General features: G+C 34.8%; 13 protein-coding genes across 13 annotated transcripts; 6 read left to right on the top strand and 7 right to left on the bottom strand. All coding sequences in view use genetic code 12, as the record gives it.

The window, feature by feature from the left end:
- Positions 1 to 399: 399 nt before the first annotated feature.
- On the bottom strand, positions 400 to 3,745 carry EXG2 (glucan exo-1,3-beta-glucosidase; the record flags this gene model as incomplete). Its single annotated transcript, XM_007372234.1, has 2 exons — positions 400 to 678; positions 731 to 3,745. The coding sequence occupies one exon, from the start codon at positions 2,786 to 2,788 to the stop codon at positions 1,400 to 1,402; it is 1,389 nt and encodes a 462-aa protein (XP_007372296.1).
- SNZ1 (pyridoxine biosynthesis protein) lies at positions 444 to 1,386 on the top strand (the record flags this gene model as incomplete). The annotated part of the gene is made up of 2 exons (XM_007372236.1): positions 444 to 678; positions 731 to 1,386. 2 exons carry the CDS (start codon positions 444 to 446, stop codon positions 1,384 to 1,386), a joined length of 891 nt encoding a protein of 296 aa, XP_007372298.1.
- Positions 3,196 to 3,714, bottom strand: TOM20 (Tom20p; the record flags this gene model as incomplete). Its single annotated transcript, XM_007372235.1, has 1 exon — positions 3,196 to 3,714. One exon carries the CDS (start codon positions 3,712 to 3,714, stop codon positions 3,196 to 3,198), a length of 519 nt encoding a protein of 172 aa, XP_007372297.1.
- Positions 3,746 to 3,969: 224 nt separating the features above from the next.
- Positions 3,970 to 4,707, top strand: SPAPADRAFT_58011 (uncharacterized protein; the record flags this gene model as incomplete). Its single annotated transcript, XM_007372233.1, has 1 exon — positions 3,970 to 4,707. A coding segment is annotated over one exon (547 nt), but the record flags the coding sequence as incomplete, so codon positions are not given.
- On the bottom strand, positions 4,652 to 5,622 carry MGM101 (Mgm101p; the record flags this gene model as incomplete). The annotated part of the gene is made up of 1 exon (XM_007372232.1): positions 4,652 to 5,622. A coding segment is annotated over one exon (829 nt), but the record flags the coding sequence as incomplete, so codon positions are not given.
- Positions 5,623 to 6,695: 1,073 nt separating this feature from the next.
- Positions 6,696 to 7,613, top strand: SPAPADRAFT_58007 (sugar O-acetyltransferase; the record flags this gene model as incomplete). Its single annotated transcript, XM_007372231.1, has 2 exons — positions 6,696 to 6,882; positions 6,934 to 7,613. 2 exons carry the CDS (start codon positions 6,731 to 6,733, stop codon positions 7,535 to 7,537), a joined length of 756 nt encoding a protein of 251 aa, XP_007372293.1.
- A 41-nt stretch (positions 7,614 to 7,654) lies between these two features.
- On the bottom strand, positions 7,655 to 10,318 carry SPAPADRAFT_145464 (uncharacterized protein; the record flags this gene model as incomplete). The annotated part of the gene is made up of 1 exon (XM_007372230.1): positions 7,655 to 10,318. The coding sequence occupies one exon, from the start codon at positions 10,110 to 10,112 to the stop codon at positions 7,725 to 7,727; it is 2,388 nt and encodes a 795-aa protein (XP_007372292.1).
- Positions 10,319 to 10,603: 285 nt separating this feature from the next.
- Positions 10,604 to 12,243, bottom strand: SPAPADRAFT_58005 (uncharacterized protein; the record flags this gene model as incomplete). The annotated part of the gene is made up of 1 exon (XM_007372229.1): positions 10,604 to 12,243. The coding sequence occupies one exon, from the start codon at positions 12,220 to 12,222 to the stop codon at positions 10,813 to 10,815; it is 1,410 nt and encodes a 469-aa protein (XP_007372291.1).
- A 2,207-nt stretch (positions 12,244 to 14,450) lies between these two features.
- Positions 14,451 to 15,251, bottom strand: SPAPADRAFT_58004 (uncharacterized protein; the record flags this gene model as incomplete). Its single annotated transcript, XM_007372228.1, has 1 exon — positions 14,451 to 15,251. The coding sequence occupies one exon, from the start codon at positions 15,120 to 15,122 to the stop codon at positions 14,961 to 14,963; it is 162 nt and encodes a 53-aa protein (XP_007372290.1).
- Positions 15,252 to 15,346: 95 nt separating this feature from the next.
- SPAPADRAFT_57969 (uncharacterized protein) lies at positions 15,347 to 16,005 on the top strand (the record flags this gene model as incomplete). Its single annotated transcript, XM_007372226.1, has 1 exon — positions 15,347 to 16,005. The coding sequence occupies one exon, from the start codon at positions 15,729 to 15,731 to the stop codon at positions 15,909 to 15,911; it is 183 nt and encodes a 60-aa protein (XP_007372288.1).
- Positions 15,348 to 15,758, bottom strand: SPAPADRAFT_57975 (uncharacterized protein; the record flags this gene model as incomplete). Its single annotated transcript, XM_007372227.1, has 1 exon — positions 15,348 to 15,758. The coding sequence occupies one exon, from the start codon at positions 15,678 to 15,680 to the stop codon at positions 15,507 to 15,509; it is 174 nt and encodes a 57-aa protein (XP_007372289.1).
- A 214-nt stretch (positions 16,006 to 16,219) lies between the features above and the next one.
- Positions 16,220 to 17,898, top strand: FRS2 (phenylalanine--tRNA ligase subunit alpha; the record flags this gene model as incomplete). The annotated part of the gene is made up of 1 exon (XM_007372225.1): positions 16,220 to 17,898. One exon carries the CDS (start codon positions 16,783 to 16,785, stop codon positions 17,782 to 17,784), a length of 1,002 nt encoding a protein of 333 aa, XP_007372287.1.
- Positions 17,899 to 17,922: 24 nt separating this feature from the next.
- On the top strand, positions 17,923 to 19,484 carry SPAPADRAFT_57966 (uncharacterized protein; the record flags this gene model as incomplete). Its single annotated transcript, XM_007372224.1, has 1 exon — positions 17,923 to 19,484. The coding sequence occupies one exon, from the start codon at positions 17,953 to 17,955 to the stop codon at positions 19,141 to 19,143; it is 1,191 nt and encodes a 396-aa protein (XP_007372286.1).
- Between the last annotated feature and the right edge of the window lie 1,585 nt (positions 19,485 to 21,069).

Raw genomic sequence — 21,069 nt, 5'->3', positions numbered from 1 at the left:
GTGTTAGTTATCTGGTACACAAAAATGGTCCAGAACAATGGGCCGTTTTTTTTCTTGGGGCTTATCACATTGAAAAACTACAAGGCTCTGTTAGAGCATAGTCTGTTACGTTGATGAAATTTATTCCAAACGTCTAATTGCCCCACTTGACTTACTGGAGAAGTCATTTTTCATGACCAGGATGAGTAATTCCCTTCCAGAAGAAGTCAATTTATTGCACCTCGCACTAGCCCGGTATGACTAACCTTATTTTTAGACGACTTTCCCTTTACACACATAATTCCCCTAACAAGTCGAATTCCCCACTGAAAAATTTTGGTTACGACCAAGAAATTCGCCCCTTATAAATAATTCCTTCAATCCATCATTATTCTTTTTCTTGTTCTGCCTTTTTTTTGCAATTGAATCAATCAACAACAACAAAAACAACAATAATAATAACAATGGCTCTGTCTCTGTCTCAATTTAAAATCAATGCCGGTTTGGCTCAAATGCTTAAAGGTGGTGTCATCATGGATGTTGTCACTGCTGAACAAGCCAAGATTGCTGAACGGGCAGGTGCATGTGCTGTTATGGCATTGGAAAAGATTCCAGCTGACATGAGAAAATCAGGTCAAGTTTGCAGAATGTCCGATCCAAAAATGATTAAAGAAATTATAGAAGCTGTTTCTATCCCAGGTATGTAATTGAACACTTATCACAAAACTGAAAAATTTACTAATAATTTTAGTCATGGCTAAATGTAGAGTTGGTCATTTTGCCGAAGCTCAAATTTTAGAAGCATTGGAAGTGGATTACATAGATGAAAGTGAAGTTTTAACTCCAGCTGATAAACAATTGCACATTAAAAAGAACAATTTCAAAGTTCCTTTTGTATGTGGTGCTAAAGATTTAGGTGAAGCTTTAAGAAGAATCAACGAAGGTGCTGCCATGATTAGAACTAAAGGTGAAGCAGGAACCGGTGATGTTTCTGAAGCAGTTAAGCACATTTCTCAAATTAGACAAGAAATTGAAGAATTGCAGAATTTAACTAGTGAAGTTGAAATTGAAGCCCTTGCTAAGAAATACAGAGTTCCAGTATCATTAGTGAAGGAAGTCAAAGAATTAGGAAAACTCCCTGTGGTTAATTTTGCAGCCGGTGGTGTTGCAACACCTGCAGATGCTGCATTATTGATGCAATTAGGTTGTGAAGGTATTTTTGTCGGTTCCGGTATCTTCAAATCTTCCAACCCTGAAAAATTAGCAAGGGCTATTGTAAATGCAACCACTCATTACAATGATCCAAAGAAATTATTAGAATATTCCACTGATTTGGGTGATTTAATGGGAGGAATTGCCATTGGAACCATAAAGACAAACGAAAGATTATCTGAAATTGGATGGTAAATTTGTATATAGTCTATAAAAATACTACTAACATAGAAATAAGTAAAACCCAATTCAATCCAAACTTTGTACTACCACTTACGTCAACTCCATTCTTAACATATTTATAATTATCCAATGGTTGTGGCATGATATCGTACTTTACCAAAGCTTGGAAATCCCATTCCGTAGCCGATTCAGTCTTCCAACACCAAAATATCCATCCTTGAGTATTGATCCCGTACTCGTATAATTGCATCTCTATAAATCTCCTATAATCCTTCTTTTGTTGTTTTGACCATTTCTTTGCATCGGTCCATTTAGCACATTGTCCATTACTAGTTTTGTTTCCATATGGAGCAGTGTCCTCAAATCTAGTTCCTAATCCAATACCATTTAACCACATGGCACAGTCGGTCAATGCAGCCGACCATTCACCAACAATTGCCCCGTTCTTTTCCTTTTTAATAGATCCTGCATAATCCTTAATATTCTGTAAATGAGTTGTAATATTCAGATGCACAGAGTCAGCGAAAACTTCATAATGATGATGATCTAAAACAACATTATTGAATTTGGCAGATTTAGTGACGGTAATATTACGCGTACCGTTATTGAATACAACCTGTACTTTACCCCTGGATAAAAAGTCATCCCAGTCACCAATACCTTGGAATGCATCATGGAACATGATCGAATTCGTGAAATTTTGAATATTTCTAGCATCATTATAAGTATCAATATAAAACAGTTTCAATTTGTTCATAGATAATGCAGGTCCATAAGGCTCATTCAAAACTTCAATACCGATAATGGTATCATTATACTTCTCAGCAAATTCACCAGTCCCATACTTGTTATAAATTTGTTTCAAGATCTTGACTGTCAAATCAACATATTCTGTCTTGTTTTGCCAACCTGGATACCCAATATTTCTTAATCCAGAATTATCAAATCCATTTTGGGTATTAGGAGCCCCGTGCAAGTCAATTAATACTTTCAAATCATTTTGTTTACTCCATTCAATAGCTTTATCCAAATAGTCCTGAGCACCCGATACATAGGGATCTTTATCCATCATTTCGAATGACCAATATCCAATAGGAATTCTCACCATATTCAACCCAGCTTGCTTAATCAACTGGAAATCAGTCTCATTGTAGAATTCACTCCAATGTTGATTCAATCTGCGTTCGGCTTCCTCTTTACCTAATTTCTTGCAGTAATGATATTCATCCACGGGGATATCGTCTTCAGATTCTCCTGGATTAAGAGAATCTTTAAATAAAGTTGGCGTAATGTACGGTTCTAGAACTAACCAACCACCAATACTAATACCCTTGTATTGGAAAGCAGTTGAATTATTTGCAAGAACTTGTACTACCCAGGTAGTCAATACTAACAAACGAAGATACAAAAGCATGATGTCTGATATCTAGAAATGAGCGAGTGATGGTCAGTTTATGCTACAATGAACAAGGAGAATGCAACGGTTTAAGCCCAACCACATGTAACTGCTCTGTGTGTAAAAACTTGGCAACACAAAGCCGCACTGGAAATTTTATGTCTCTTGACGTGTTTCGGCTATAAATAGTAGTATCCTAAAATCAAGAAATGTTGAAATAACTCCTCACCTTCGACTGTATACACATATCTACTTCTTATACTTTGCTCTTAAGCATGCCGGTAATACGTGTAATAATATCTATATACAATACATGGGACGTAATACATCAAAGAAAGCAATAAAATAAAATAAAATAAGCGAATTCTCTAGTCTTCACTTTGGCAAATAATTAATCATTCTAAGTTATTCGTAACGCTGATGGTTTAATCCAAATCTTCTTCTGCTGGAGCAGCAGCGGCAGCAGCAGCGGCTGGGCCCTTATTTAAAATATTGGAAACTGATGCTGGTGGGTAAACAGCAATCATCATAACAACCAATTCATAAACATCTTCAGGAACGGTCTTTTGATAAATACCCAAGATATCAGTTGGGTTAGGGTAAACAGCTAAAGCTTTGTAGAAACAGATAGCGGCGGCAATAGGATCTTCCTTAGTCTTTTGTTCACCAGTAGCAACTTGTTCCATAAAGAATGCTTCTCTTTCCGACAAATCAGTTGGTATTGGGTTAGCTTGTAAGTCAGCAATTAATGCAGTCTTGACAGATTCTAATTTAATTTGTTTGGTTTCAGCTTCCTTCTTTTGTTTCAACTTTTGTTGTTTACTTGCTCTCTTCTTTAATGCCTTTCTAAAGTCTGATGAGTTTCTACGCTTGTAATCGAAATAGACGGCATATCCGATAACAGCAGTAGCAGCGATGGCGGTGAATGTTAAAGCTTTACTCATAGCGCGTTTTGATTATGATATATTAGACTAATTGCTTAAAACAGAGTCTCCTTTCTTTGACAAAACGAAAAATTTTCTAAGATTTGAATCAAATTAATTACGACATTTTTTGGGAATGTCAACAGAAAATGTCGCATATTCCACGTGATGAAAATCACGTGTGGGTTTAGTAAGGAAAAAACATGAGAATTTTGATTGGGTTAAAAAAAGACGCTATTGAAAAAAATGCTCTTCATGTTGCCAAAGTTAAAGGGGAAGATCAAGTAATCCATTGCATAATCATGTCAGCACAAGATCCTAATTTACCAGATGCTACATTCAAGCTTAAAGCTCCACTTGCTAATTTCAGTACGGGAGCTGGGTACCCAGCATTTAAACCATTAGATACTAAAGGAGATACCTGGAAGGTGTTTAGAACTGGGTTTTACACCGTTACCGGTGCATATGTTATCATGTATATGTGGAGAAGATCAACATTCAATATTGTACGTCCCTTGGCTGTGGTTACCAGTTTGTCTATCATTACTGGTGTTCATCATTCTCTTGCTAATATTAGAGAGAAAAACGATTCATGGAACTCATTCTGGGGTGGGGTTGCATCTTCTATTACTCTTTACCAAGTTTTCGAAAGGGGATTACCATTCAGAAAGCAACTTTTTGGTACTTTGGCTGCTGCTTCTGCTATTGGTATTTTAGATAGAGCCTTGGCTTCACAACGGACTAGTTCAGCCGGTCAAGACTTCTCATACAAGACCAAAAAAGAAACTGAAGCTGAACCAGTTAAACATAAGCAAGGATTCTGGGAAGTTTGGCAAAGAAGACCTTTGAGTGATACTGTTGAGCAATTGGGTGTTGGTCGTGGTATTTTCAAGCCATAGGATCTTGGGTCAAGTATTTAATTAAACTCATTTTGTACATTACATACATCTTATATATTGACGAATGTGATTTATTTTTTCATAATTAATGTTACACAAGATATTTACAAGTTTCTAAACAATCTTATAAGGATAATCCAAAGCCTTTATTGTCTTCAATTTCCATAACTTCTTTTTCTTTTTAGTGGTAGCATGTTCAGCAAATACTTCATCACAATACTTTTGCTTAAACTTTCTAATAAAGCTTGGATCCCATAATTCACTAGCAATTCCCAAATCTTTACAGCACCTCATTAATGCATTACTTTTACAACCTTCCAAAGCAGTAGTGACTTTCTCTTGACCTCCGAAATAATCTTGTTCGCCTCGAGCAATACTGACTAAACGACCATGACATACCAATGCATATTCACGACTAATTTGTCCTGGTAATACCATAGATTCACTTCTTGGAGCCATGCCCCAACCACCGGGTCCAAATGCTCTATTTAAAATCCGCCTATATTTAATTTCAGGAAGATAGATTAATCCATCAGGTTTAATTTCAATATCCAGAGGCTCAATTGGTGCCAATAAAATATCAATAATTTCACGAGAAAATGGCTGTGAACCAAGTCCATGGAAGGAGTCAGACCAATCGACATGTGCAGCAGTCAGGGAAGCGGTGTTGGTCACAGGCAGTGGAGTATCCAAGGGGGCATCATGGAGTTGGAAAACATCAGGCTTGTCCTTAGGTTTTGCGATCAGATTGGGTTGATCTGACTTGATTGGTTCTGACAATTGTGATTGTTCAATTGGGCTAGCGGCTGATTTCACCACTGTCTTAGGTGACGATTTGGTAAATGATGAGGTACTACTACTCTTGATAGCTGATGATGGTGCAGTGCTTGTTGATCTTTTATAGCGGACATATGCGTTTCTTCTTAGGATTAGTGAGCTAGGTCTTCCAATTATACTAGAAGATACCCTTATTGTTCTATACATGGCTACAACCTGTTATATCTTTTTGCTTGCTTGTTATTCGTGTAATAAATCGTAGTTATTTTGCCTCATTTTCTACTAGCAAGTATTTTTTTTTTCGTGAACCCCAGCGATATCTTGGTGCTACCAACTTGCTAGAAATTTGACACATATCAAAAAGGCAAAATCAAGATATAGTCAAGAATAATGAAATACAGTCTAATCAGTCCGAAGTTGGGTACATTTTATTTGGAACTTTCTCTTAATGTCCTCTAAAATTTTTAATCGGCATTAATCTAATTTGGCACTTTTTCTTTACTTCAATTGAATGCAAATAAGAAAATTGGAATCGGGTATTGTGCAGATTTGTGGTGAATTTCCTCTTTTTGTAAAATTCCACACAGAAGGTAGATATTAGTTATCTCCAAATATTTACTCCTAAAGCTAATTAATCTACTTTATTTATGATTATCTATTGCATAAATCACATTTAATTCTCTGGAATTCTTGTGCTATATTTCTAGAACATTCTGAGAATGACGCATGGTATTGTTTCCTTGTTCTGTTGACAAAATGCCAATGATTCAAGTGACCTAAATGGAATGATCAAGAGTACTTAGCCACACAAAAACTTGTGATAGTGATGTAATCAGTCCGATGGGGGGGTGTTGTTTTGCAATGTTTTGATGACTAGGAACATCTGATTGCAAATTTATTTATTCTCAAGAATTACGTAAGCATTCATTGTTTTTTCGTAAACTCCGTTTCGTGCATAATAATTCCGATTTCGGAACGACAGTGTAATTAGTCTTTTGTCCGATCCGTTTGTATAATTAATCATCCTCTAGTTAAAAATTAACAACTTCAGGTATATTCGAGACGATTTATGGTAAAAATCCTGTTTATTATTACTCCGTTCCGAAAATTCGGGCGTTAATCTCCAATTTTTTTTTTGGAATTTTACGCAATGATGCAGCTATATTTTTTCGCTGGCGGCCCGTTACTTCTGGCAGGAGACAGTATATTGATTAGTAATTTGAGACTCCGTCTGTATAACCCCGATTTCATTGAATTACATGACCCCGTAAACCAGGGGGTATAAATATGACCTAATTGGACTTTACTTTCCATGATTTCATCTACAAATACAAACACATTAAGAAACAACAATATTGAAAATGCCAAAATTCGAATCCAAAGAAGACTTTTGCAACCAAACCAACATGAAGGATGAAATCAACAAGGAATTGGTTGAATTTGCTTACAAGAAATTAAATATTCCATTGGAACATGGTGATCAGAATTATGAAAGAATGATCAGTGGATTAGTGTACGTTTTATGAATTGATGTAATCTGTTACACTACTAACATTTAACATAGTTACAACTTTTTCAATCAGGAATTAGCTGATGCTAGGACCTTTGCTAGAGATTATATCTTAGACTACGAGAAGATTAGACGCAGAGATTACAACTCCTTTTTGGAATATATATTTGCTAAAAGAGAACATTTAGCTAAGTTTATTGGGCATGTTCCTGAAGAAATCTTAATTGAATATCCAGTTCACTTTGATTATGGTTTCAATACCTACTTTGGTAAAAGATTCTACAGCAACTACAATTTGACAATCTTAGATGCCTCGGTTGTTAAAATTGGGGATAATGTGATGTGTGGGCCTAATGTAACCATCACTACTGCAACACATGCCCTTGATCCTACATTAAGGGCTAATGGATTGGAAAATGCCTTGCCAGTTGCAATTGGAAACAATGTATGGTTAGGTGCTGGGCTGCAAGTTTTACCAGGTGTCACTATTGGTGATGGATGTGTTATTGCTGCAGGTGCCATTGTCAACAAGGATATTCCTGAAAACTCTGTTGTCGTTGGTGTTCCAGGAAGAGTTGTCAAAACATTGGAACCTTTTGATCCCAATTTTGACGTCCAGACCCTTTTGCAAGAATATGGTATGGGTTTTATCCCTTAATCTAGAGTTTATTTTAAACTATATAGTCTGTCTTTATATTTGATTCTTTTAAAAATAATAAAAGTACATTTGTTTGCCAAACTATCTATAATCGCGCTTTTACTAGTTCATTGCTTCTCTTGTAGTGCAAATTTAATATTTATACACAGACTTATTTATAATATGCAAAATTCTATAAAGGGTATGACTATAATGGAGTTTCAGTCTTGTCTTCCATATGCTCAAATCTTTCAAAATACTCGTAATCATACAATGATTTTCTCATTGGTTTATTACTCATTTTAAATTTAGAAGTTAATTGATGATATTCTGAATTTCCTGATAAATCTTGTATCAGCAGTTGTAATGAGTGATCCAACATGAATTTCTTTTCAACTTCGTGGAAAGTTGTAAATTTGTGGGTCAAATAGTATTCCATCAATGTTTCTTCGTTGCTTTCAAGTAATTTTAACTTTTCCTCTTCACCTAGTTGCTTAATCAAGTTAATTATCTTTTCGTGTCTTGTATCATCAGAGCTTGATTCATATTGTTCTGGTTTGAATAATACTAATAATCTCTCTTCTTGTAACCAAAGACGTAATACAGGAACATAGTAGTACCCATCAAAGTAATATGACTTTGTACCAACTGAATATTCATGATTTAACATTGATAAAATATCATTAGGAACGTAAACAGGAACTCCACTAATCATTGAATATCTTAAAGGAGTGATTTTTTCAAAATTCAACCAATGCTTTCTTCTATCCATATATAATTCAACTGATTCTCCCTTTTGGTTCTTTGATTTAATATAGCTATCGTATTCAGGTGGAGGAGTTTCGTTGTTTTTACCAATACCAGTAATATCAATATATGTACCAGTATCCACATCAATAAATCTGGCATCAATATGGTTATCTTTGGTAGCCATATCACGATGATGTAGGAATGTAGAACAATCAATGAGGAATTTCCCATAACCTTCGGTAACATCTTCAACAACTAAAGTCATGTTATAATTCTTGGAAAGACGGTTTAACTCGCTACTTGGCATTTGAATATCAATATCGATATCGTAAGGGAACATCAATCCATTCCAGTACCAACTCAACAAAGGACCATGAGCAATCCATGAAATAATCCCCTTCTCTTCAGCAAATCTAAACCAATTCCTTAAAAGACGATCCAAAATAATTTGTTCTCTAATTTCTAATTGTGAAACGGTCCATGATTCATCTTTCAAATAACGTAAAGCACCGTTGAAAAATCTCCATTCATAATGCCAACCTGCATCTTGATTATCCTTATCCTTCTTTAAAGTAGCAAGTTTATAATAGGTTGGTTCATTTTCAACGGCAAGCGAGTTTGCGTATTTTAAACCATTATAATGATTTAATTCATGACGATTAAGCTTGTTCTCTTGGATTACTTTTGGATTATATTTGAGTTCATTGGTCATTGCTTCTTCAACTAAGGACAATCTGATTTCGTATTCTTGAATTTGATCATCGACTTGTTCTTGTTTGTAGTTAAATGATTCCTTATCAAGATAAAGTTCACGAGATGCATTAACTTGCTTTTGTCTGGTAATTTGTCTCATCTTATAAATGTCGTCATGTAAATCCAAGGGACGGGCTTTTACAGTCTTTTGTAATGATTTGAAAGCTGTACTAGGGCTTAATTCAATTTCAGGGGTATCTTCAATATGATTGGCATTAATACCTCTTCTATCAAGATAATTTTCAAACATATCAGTATGAACAATTCTTTGACGCTTATTTGAAACTTGAGTTTCATAAGTACCATCTTTAGTCAAAAAGATAATACTTAATGGATTTTCTTGTTGAGCTAATAAATGAGCTTTACCTTGTAACATAACTGGCTTGTGTGGAGCTTTATTCATAGGAGAAGTCTTGACAATGAATCCTGGCAACATATCTCTACTCAAGCCAATTTCTTCAACTTCTTCGTCAGACAACTCCATTAAGTTCTTACAGAAGTCAGGATACTTGGTAGGTTTGTTAATATTAGATTGCAACCATTCACAGTTTAATTTCTGGTCGTTTGGCTTGGTTAATTCTTCATTCAACATGGTCAAGTCGACCCAGTCAGCCCAACTGAAAGGCATTTTAATCAAATGATCCTTGGTCTTTTCATTCTTTGGATTATGTGCTTTCAATTGGGTTTTTAACTCGTCAAGATAAACAGTCAAGGTAAATCTTGGATCATAAAACAAGTCAGGTTTATTTTGCCATGTCTTGAGAGAATCATCTTCTGGAGTCAAAAAATCACGAGGATTAATTTTTAATTTAGAATGTTGAATCTTGGTATTAGCTAACCAATAGTGATTATTTTGGTTCTTGCTAACCTTATCGAGTAAATATGAAATTTTCTCCTTTGTATTTAACATATGATACGGTTTCTTGGGATCAAATTCAACTTGATTGTCAGTGGCATAGTTAATTGACGATATATGGGATAATGCTAAATGTTTTGTCTTGATCTCTTCTTGTTGGTATACGCGCACAAAATACACCACATTTATAAAAAGAACCGCCAAAAAGACGTTCCTTACTAACTTGGTATCGATCATCTTACACCACAGTTGGTAAATCTTATATTCGTGTGACTGTTATCAGTAAATAAAAAAAAAGCAGTGACGAAAATAATCGTAATTTATTAAGCGACTGTTCTGAGATGATATCTAGGATCTATAAAATTCCAAGGGTCAGTCAGGGTAAAGGTAGATATGGTCTGATGAACGGTAAAGAGAAGTTGTCAAGGGGATCCCTTTTTTTTTTTGCTTTCTGCCTAAAAATAGTCAAGGGTTGCTTGTGCCAGAACCGAAGTTTCATATAGAAATAATAAATGTCGTGTGGTTAATAAAAAGAATTGTAAAAATAAACACAGGATCTGACACCTAAAAAATTATTCTGGCAGAAAAAGAAACTTGCATAAACTGCAAAAGTATTTATGTCTAAAATAGTGCATTATTATATAACAATACAAAAAAATAAAATATTTTTTCTGGTTTGACCCCCTTGCTATTGATTCAAGGGTTCTTACTGGCTAGAAAGAAGGCAACTGTTCCGCGCTCGAACTAGCACGCGATGAGATTCTGATAAGATCTGACACAGATAGAAGACTTAATTATTACGTAGTTGCTCCCTTAAAATTACGGCAAAACATCACACGATCGGATTAGTAGCCTAATTTCGGATCTTTTATTTCTTTTAAAAATTAAATGTTATGGATTGTGATGATATTTCTATAAATAACTCTATGGATATTAACTACTCTTGGTGATGTCTTGGTTTATCTATCATTTCATAATTAAATAATGGTCTTCTGAAAGGTTTTTGGAATTTAAATTTTGATGTAAACTTATGATATTCCTTGTCGTCCGCAATTTCTCCATTGGTCTTTTGATGTCCGACATCTTTTAATTTTGTATTGGAACCATTTGGGGTGTTAAATAAATATGTCAATTCTTCCTTATGAATATCAGTGACATTCTTAGTCAAGTAATACTCTAACAATATATCTTCGTCGTTTTCTAAAAGCTTGACAACTTCTTTTTCCCCAATACCTTGAACTAATTGAGTAAATCTAAGTTCATTAATTTTACCATCGCTAGTTTTGAATGTTTCATACGGGAACAAAAATTCTAATTTAGAATGATGAATCCAAAGGTTTATAGCATCAACAAAATAAAATCCTCCATATTCATAACTTGTAAGACCCTTGGAATATTCGTCATTTAAGATATCTTCAATTCTATTAGGAACATACAATGGAACACCTCCCATCATAGTGAATCTTAATGGTGATAATTCATCATAAGAATAGAAATGCAAGTTACGACAGTTATAAACTGGTTTAGCTCTTCCTTCACGTTCTGCACTTTCCACCAACTCTTTATATTTATCAGGGTACTTCTCATCAGAAATACCTAACCCGGTAATATCAATATATGAACCAGTGTCAATATCAATAAATCTTGCATCAATATGATTTTCCTTATAAGACTTACCACGATGGTGAATAAAAGTCGAACAATCAATAAAATATTTCCCAAAACCTTCAGTGATATCTTCAACAACCAAAGTTTGATTATATAATTTAGAAAATCTAGACAATTCTTCTGCTGGCATTTGAATATCAATATCTTCATCGAATGGGAAAAGTAACCCATCCCAATACCAACTTAATAATGGACCATGAGAAATCCAGGAGACTATACCCTTTTCATTGGCAAATCTGAACCAATTACGAAGAATTCTATCAAGAAGAACCTTTTCTCTAATCAATAATTCTTCTTGGTTCCATCCTTTCTTTAAGTATCTCAAGGCTCCATTGAAGAATCTCCACTCATAATGCCAACCAGCATCACTTTCATTTTCTTCATTGCCGAAATTTAATCTAGCCATTCTGAAATATGTTGGTTCATTATTTAATTGATATTTGTTGGCAAACTTCAATCCATCGAAATAGATTTTTTCATTTCTGGTGAATCTAATGGCATTAATTTTACTTTGGTCATAGGAAAGTTCATTTGTTGTTAAATCCCGTAATTGACTCATTCTTGATTCATATTGAGCAATTTGCACATCAATTTTATCTTGTTGGTAATTGAATGCAGATTCTGGAAGATACAAGTCTCGAGGCTTAGTAGGATCAGTTTGCTTAATCATGGCAACCATACCATATTCATCTTCTTCCGGATCTAATGGATTTGGAGCAACATATTCAAGTAAAGAATTGAATTCATTAACTGGGTTAAGAATTAAAGTAGCTGATTCATCTTGAGTTTTCGCAATCTTGTTATTCTTCAAGTAATTTGTAAACAATTCACCATCGACGATTCGCTGCTTTCCATCAATTTGAGCTTCATAGACACCATCCTTACTTAAAAAGATGATTGCTAAAGGATTAGCAGCATACGTCAATAAATGTGATTTTCCTTCCCACATTCTAACTTCATTCGAAGCCTTATTAGTTGGAGATTTCTTTACTGCAAACCCAGGAATATAGTCGGTTGATGGTAGGTTCATTTCTTCCAAGTCTTGTTGAGAAATATCTTGGTTATTAATACAATAATTTGGATCTTTGGCAGGAATATGATGTACTGCCTTCATATATTCACAATTCTTACGTTCATGTTCAGGTTTTAATAATTCGTCATTTAACATGGTTAAATCAACCCAATCTGACCAGCTGAATGGAACCACGATTTCGTGTGACTTACCACGCACATTTTCGGGGTTCTTCTTTAAATATTGATGCTTGATTTCTGAAAGGTATACCGAAAGTGTGAATCTTGGATCATAAAATAAAGTTGGTTTGTTGACCCAATTTTCAGGTAAGAAATCCTTGACCCTGATTTGTAATTCATAATCGGTTAATTCAGTGTGCCCTAACCAATATTTGGACTTGTCTTTAGTAACTTCGTTGAGCTTGTAAAGAATCTTGTCGTGGTCTGATAATTTCTCATATGGCTTATCAGGTACTGGGTATAATTCCCGTGTTATTGACAGATCTACCTTCTCGTCCACAGTTTGAACTTTAGGCAACTCTTTATTTTGTTTGGAATTACTTTGTGTTGCTTTGTTCAGTATTGACACTGAACCTGATGACAAGTTATCCCAGTTACTCTTGAATTTATCTGTGAGTTTCTTCAGGGTATTACCATCTAGTAATAATGCAGTTATGTAAAATATATTTATTATTGCAACGATAGCAACAATAAATTTAAGAATTTTCGGCAGCACAAACCTCTTGGCCATTGATAGATTTGCCATATTGTAATGTAAGAAGTATGCAAGTGGAGGTAGAAATTAATGCAATAGTGTTTTGGGTAGGTGTATAACGAATGACTGAGTTGAACTAATATGATTGGAAAGCAGGCAAACGAAAGGTGGCTATGTACGGTTGTAAGGTTGTAATGGTTGCCTTTTGCTCGTCAAGGGTATTCTCCAGAAAAATACGGTAATACTATATTTAGTCGAAATGAAGTTTGGTAGTAATTAATACTAAATGTGTGTAAGTCAGGCAACACTTGTTCTGCTGGTGTCAGTATTGGACGAAAGCTTTGATGTGTTGTTAAAAATCACTAAGGCTTTTCAAATCAAGCCATGAACAAAAAAAACGGCAACTGTGTGTTTAAAATACAATTAGGATCTAATCTAACCCAAAAAAAAATTTTTTTTAAATGTCAAAAAGATAGAATGATAAAAAAAATATTCTGCCTAAACTGTTAAAAATAGCTGCAGGGCGAGAAAAAAAGCAATTGCACCATATTGTTCGCTATCAATGTTGCATATAAAATAATCATAACCTGCATTTTCCTCAAATTTTTTTTGCCCCGTTTTACATGTTCCTGACTGGCGGCGTGAATGAATATAGTAACGTTTGCCGGCGTTGCCTGAGATTTCAAGACCACTTGAATGATGTTAGACAAATAGTTGCATAAAAAGAAATCAATCTACAGATGAGAGATGACCTACGACTGGTGGTCTTTGTCTTAAAGTATGTACAATCGCGTCGTGTGATCTAATTTCATCGGTGTTGGTGAAATTTTCATAAAACAATAGAAAATTCTAATCTGCAAAATTGCTTCTTAATACATTTTAATTACCCAAACAAAGAACCGAGAGGGGATGGAAATATGTTCTTGTGGTATCAACAATTTTAGAGCTAATTTAAACTGTGGTTCGATGTCTGTGTAGCCTAACACAATAATATAGCTGAAACAGGATTTAAACACTGCATGCGAATGAAATAATCCCATCAGCCGCTGCTAGGTCACACAATAATTTAGCCGATCTAGTATTGACGTTTTATCGGTTTTAGCGGAATATCCAAGTTCTTGTTGCAAATTGCATCTGATTATGGGTAAAAAAAAAACCTTAATTTAGTGGTATCAGGGGTACAGTTCCTCCTACTCGAGCGGGATCATAACAAAGTGGGCCTTAAACTTTTTACAGTTTATGCGCCTCAGACCCGCCAGATGGCTCAAAAAAGAAAAAAAAAATCGTTATCTCAACCGCCATACATTACCCCAAATTAACAAATGTTCTACGAGTATTAATCATACGCGTTTTAGCTTAAAGTTAACAATAATGTTTCTTTGAAGAGGTCACCGCGTTCTGTGGTATATAAAACTAAAAATATTTTACAATCACTCTTTTGTTATTGCCACACATCATTTGCCAAGACTTCGGGCTGATGTTCTATCATTAAAAAAAATCGGATTTATATACACATAATATATGCTTTTGCTTGAAGTGTTTTCATATTTCCTTTTGTGTGAAGAGTTGAGCTGCTGAAGTACATGCAATAACAAGTAGTAACATGCAAAATATCATTTCATTTTAGCTTATTTTTTTTTGTCGTTTGTTAATTCGCTAATGTATCAATACCAAAATTTATATCATGACATTCATACACATCGGTTATCTAACCCTATTAATGTCCCTTGATAGCTTCGCATTTGAACATTGTTAATTTTAGGCAACCTTTGTTCGACTAGTAAGAAATTTTTGGGGAAAGGTAGAAATCCTTGTCTGAAGCTAAATGGGTTATTTCCCATTAGGGAAATCATTGTGCGCGTTGTATAGTACCGTGTTGTTTACCTTGATTCTAAAGGTTGACACAAGAAAAGAAAGAAATTACATAGCTTCATGTAGGTTCAAAATGGAATATAATTGCAGAACTCCGCTTTTCATTTTTGCAACAGCGATCACACATGCAGTAACCATGGCTTCTATTACTGCAAATTATAAATTTTGCAACATAATCTCCAAAATTCTACAAAATTGTAAACAAGGGATCAAGCAACGTGTATTATAGCTAAAATAACAATTCTTCAACTATATCAACTGTTTGAATATATATAAATAAATAAATGGTTAGATGTATGCACACAACTAATATAGCAGCAAGAAACGCATTCAGTAATCCACAACTCACCTATTCAATTGGCTCATTAATATTTTAGAATGATATACAACGCATGAATAATACCTGGAATATATCCCAAAATTGTCAATAATATATTAAGAAAGAAAGAGCCAACACACCCTCTTTCTAAAAACACACCCAATGGTGGAAGGATGACAGCAGCGATAATTTTAAATATGTCTGAACAAGTTACAGCCATTGTTGATTAAATGATAGATTAATAGCAAAAAATGTAAACTAAAAGACGATGAAGGACGAAAACGTTTCTTTAAATAGCAAAGATTGTAAATATCAAATTATGAATTTAAACATGTCATTGCTTGCTATTCCACAGCCTCCCGCGACCCTCCCCCCTTCTGAAATTTCACCATTGTTGTCATCCCAATTAGGTTATACGTTAACCGATATAGCCGCACATGTTTGCTTCTAACTCAATGGCAACCGAAAAAAAAAAAGAAAGTTTAGCAAAGCACTAACCTACGATTGCCTTCACTTAGCCTAATGTTTACATTGATCTAATAGTAGTACTAGTAGTTAGATTGGAGTGGGGTAGAGGAGAGGGAATGGCAAACAAATTATCAGCCATACCAGCCGTTTTAGGAAATAGTATCACGTGTTTAAATTGGCCGATCTATACTGAGCTTTACTGCTAGTTTTATATATTCGCAGTAATTTTCAGAACGGATATGAATTTTTTTTTGGCAGAAGTGAAAAAAATAGTCATAATGTGTTGTAAGTAGAACCGTCAAGCACTGTCACCACCATCATATCCCCTTATAGACATAGACATCTAGATCATCAATATCAAAATGTCTGATTTACAATTACAGTTATTGAAATTAGTCGATAGCAATAGTGGAGTTATTGAAAACACTCTTAATGTTGCCGAATTGTCTAAAATAGATGCTAATACTTTACATTCAAATTTGACTTCCCTTTGGGCCAAGGAAATGATTGTGTTCTCCAAAATTGAAGTTGAAAAGTGGACTTTAACTGAAGAAGCCCAATCATACCTTAAATCAGGCGCTACTCCTGAAGTTCAAGTGGTTGATGAAGTTTTAAAGGCTTTGGAAGGCTTAACCATTTCAGAATTAAAAACTAAATTAGGTCCAATTGGAGCTGTTGGTCAAGGTAAAGCCTTCAAAAATAAATGGTTGAGTAAGAAAGGTGATGTTTTGATTTCTAATGTTAAGGAATTACCTAAAGACACCGTCTTAGAGTTCTTGCAAACTATTGACAAAACTGGTACTCTCGACGACAAGAAGGAATTAACTGAATTGAAAAAGAGAAAATTAATTATCATGAACAAGATTGTTGGATACAAAGTGGAAAAGGGTCCAAAGTTTGCTCTTGAAATTGTTTCCTTAGAAACTGATATTACTTCCGATATGATTGTTAACAACACCTGGAAAGACGCCGAATTCAAGCCATATAATTTCAACTCCGAGGGTGTATACCCACCATCCGGTGCATTGCATCCTCTTAATAAAGTCAGAGAAGAATTTAGACAAATTTTCTTCTCTATGGGATTCACTGAAATGCCATCAAACCAATACGTTGAATCTGGTTTCTGGAATTTCGATACTTTATTCGTTCCTCAACAACATCCAGCCAGAGATTTGCAAGATACTTTCTATTTGAAAGATCCTGTTGAAGCCGGTTTACCTGAAGATAAAGAATACTGGGACCGTACTAGACAAGTTCACGAAAGCGGGAAATATGGTTCTATTGGATATAGATATCCATGGAAAGGTGAAGAATCTTTAAGAATGGTATTAAGAACACACACTACTGCCATTTCATCCGCTATGTTATATCAATTAGCCAAGGACCCTAAGCCAATTAGATTATTCTCTATTGACCGTGTTTTCAGAAATGAAGCCGTTGATGCTACCCATTTGGCTGAATTCCACCAAGTTGAAGGTGTTATTGCCGGTTATGATATCACTTTAGGTGATTTGATTGGTTTCATGGAAGATTTCTTTGGTAAGATGGGTGTTAATGGATTGAGATTTAAAGCTGCTTATAATCCATATACTGAACCTTCTTTGGAAATTTTTGCATATCACAAGGGATTAGGGAAATGGGTTGAAATTGGTAATTCCGGTATGTTCAGACCAGAAATGTTGGAAACTATGGGCTTGCCAAAGAATTTGAGAGTTTTGGGTTGGGGTCTTTCCTTAGAAAGACCAACTATGATTAAGTATGGTGTTTCAAACATTAGAGAATTATTGGGTCATAAAGTGTCTTTGGACTTTGTTGAATCAAACCCAGCTGCAAGATTAGATGAAGATTTAGTTTAATTTAATATCTAGAAAATTGTAAATAACTTTATAAATCTGTTCAAATAGTAGTCTTTTTTTTGTCCTGCAGATAGAACATTGAAAAATGCATAATTCTCAACACGAGACATTCCTACAAACTTACCCGCTTACACTCTATCTAACAAGCAACATAAGCACTCAACTAAAATGGCAGAGACATCATCAATCCAACCATACATTGCAGAACAGACAAGGGCAAGTGCTGAAAATATAGTCACAGCACAAACTCAACCTGATGCGCCTTCAGCAAACTCCCAACCATTACCAGCTACAAACAACACACCATCAGAATTATACGCATGCAAATGGGTTGGTTGTGATGTTAAACCCTATCCTAGTCTAACCACACTCGTAAATCATCTTAATACCAAACATTTGACTCAAATGGCACATTTATCCCCTAATACTCCTATCAGATATACATGCCAATGGGAAAACTGTCCTAGATTTGGTATAGAGCAACCATCACGTTTTGCTTTAATCTCCCATTGTCGAACCCACACCGGCGAAAAGCCATACTTTTGTCCTATTCCAGAATGTGAAAAACATTTCACTCGTTCGGATGCGTTGACCAAACATGTTAAAGGTGTTCATGATTTACATAGTATTAAAGATCAATTAAATAATGTGAAAGAGAAAGTTAAAAAGGGATACTTGGATATTGGATTAAATGTGGAAGATATGAATGAAGATGACTATCTTCGAGTTATTGAAAATGATTATGATTTGAAAAGTCCCTGGTGGTTCACCAATACATTTGTGAGTGCTTTGAAACAATCGGATTCAAATAACCCTCAATCGGTAAAATTATCAACACTTGATCAAATACCCGTGGACTTTAAACAATATAAAGTTGCTACTTCTAGATATAAGCATTATATTATCACAGAGGAACAAGAGGATGACGAAGAACTCATCAGTAGCCATGACGACAACAATGCCATTGTGAACATTATCAAGAAACAACAGCAATTTGATAATCCAAATAAGCCAATTCCGGAAATATCAAGTAATCCAATCCATGAATATTTGTCAACCAGTTCCAAGATGATGTCACTGTCATACAGCTTGCAAGATCAAGATATAGACGAAGTTGAAGATATAAGCACATTAAAACAGTTGCATGAGAAATTATTGAATCAGTTTAATACTGCAAGCAAGATTAATAAATTGGTTTCAAACCAATTAGCTAATAGCATTAAACAGAAAAGGCGATTATGGTTGAAGAATCAAATATTGCTTGATGCGAATTTAGAAGTAGGTTTACCACCAGAAAGAACAACAATCCCACAAAGAGTAACCCAAGATGAAGTTGATGATGAATTATTACGTTCTTAGGTGTTAAAGTATCGAAGAGACATTACTACCGAGAACTCTTGATATTAGCCATGACAAGACAATGCTGAGTCAATAAGAATATCTATATATTAAAGAGAAATCTTGACTGATTAGGTTTTTAGTGGAGTTACGCCTAAGCAAAGTATTCGGTGCGGAGAATATTTCTCTGGCAAGTCGTAACATGAGATAGATAACAGTATGAACTACATAAAAACTCGTAAACGTGTAATAAATAGAAAATAGAATAATTTCAAAGTTGCTGTACATTGTCACCCAAATATAATGGGTGTTGAGGCGCGGCAGAATATTATTTACTTCTCAGAAAATACTGAGACCCGTTGTCAATACACCAAAAAATTTTTTTTTCTCTACCAAGGCGGCAAAAGACAACCACTTATATTACACGTGTTGAAGTGGCGACTGGGTGTGGCATATCTTGTAAAGAATAGAATCACCATCAAGATTTGAAATTGCCTTCTATCGATCCATGTATGCATGTAATTGCCGTTTTAAGTACAAATATGTACAATAAGCACTAGCCCCCGCCGGAAGGTTATAGAATTATTTTAAAAAAAACCTTACATTTGTGCCGGAGCCCTGAACAATACAGTAATTACAAAAAAGTGCACACTACTATAGGATATAGTTGCAACCAAGAATTTCGGCTACCCATTAAGCTTCCGGCAAATGTAACCATCAACAAATATAATCTTAGAGTTTTGACGTCATTCAGATCGGACCATCATCTTAATTTTCCGCCAAAATCTAAACTTTCGAGGGTTAGCACCACTTAGTATCATGGTTTAGTTAGAAATGACTATTGTTTGTGTATCAATGGTTGATATGTTACACTGTAAGCCACTCCGGGAAAGGCCGCGGTCTGAGGGGGGCTCATAACTTTACGTGATTGATCTGTATTATTTTAGAGTTATTTTCGATCTGCTACCATTGTCTGTTTTGTGTTGCTACTGTGGAGGGGAAATTAGATGTGCTCTTTATCTTGGACTGCCTTTGTTCGCACAAAATTTCTTGATTAGGATAGGACTGAATTTGCCAGGTTGTCAGCAAAGTAATGCACAACACAGCAAAAGGAAACAATCACTTAAAACTTTTGATCTGACTTGGCATAGCTCTTGGTTGGCGTGTTGCATTTTTTTTGTTTATTATTTTGTTTTTCTCCTGTTGTGGTTGTGGGGGAGAAAGGGATATTCGTGGCCCAATTTTTTTTTTCTAAATAAAGCACACAGGGCAATGACCTGCCTTTGGGTTAGGTTAAATAATATCAATACCATTTGTTTTGAATTTTGGAGAAGATCATAATAGATTCCGTAAATGTAATAACAATGTAGAAAATAAGTCTCGGGTAGATTTAGTGATCTAATCATCAAAACATATACTTAAAACGGTTGGCAAAAGCTTTATTTTAGTCTTGTGGAATATTTGCCTGGCCGCAAATTGGTACTTCTAAACTTCTTGGTACTCTCTATTGCATCAGAGATGCTTATTTCTTTCTTTAATGCACAATTGCTAAAACTTGTTTTCTTAAAAAAAAGTCTCGAACTTGTCAAAATTTTCAAATACAACAAGGAGGGGTTATTTGAAATTTTGGATCATAACGCGTCATTATCATTTCAAGCCTTTGATGTAAACTGCATGATCCGAATGTGTAAACGGTAGAATTGACATCGACTTAACTTAAATAGTAAACTCCATTTTATTTAATTCACAATATTAAATCATTATAAACTAGTTTTCTTTTAATTTCTGATCTGTGCAGATGTACAACAAAATCTACTGAATTCTCCACGCCAAGATTACATAAAAATTTTGCCACGCCATATGGCAAGAAGTGGCCAGTTTGATGAGTAGAAAACCTTGTTTTTTTTCTTTTTAGTTTAGATATATAAAAAAGAAAAGATTAATAAG

Source organism: Spathaspora passalidarum (genome assembly GCF_000223485.1).
Source record: "Spathaspora passalidarum NRRL Y-27907 unplaced genomic scaffold SPAPAscaffold_1, whole genome shotgun sequence".
NCBI classification, from domain to species: Eukaryota; Fungi; Ascomycota; class Pichiomycetes; order Serinales; family Debaryomycetaceae; genus Spathaspora; species Spathaspora passalidarum.
The sequence above is the reverse complement of the archived record's forward strand: the minus strand, read 5'-3'. Positions and strand labels throughout refer to the sequence as shown.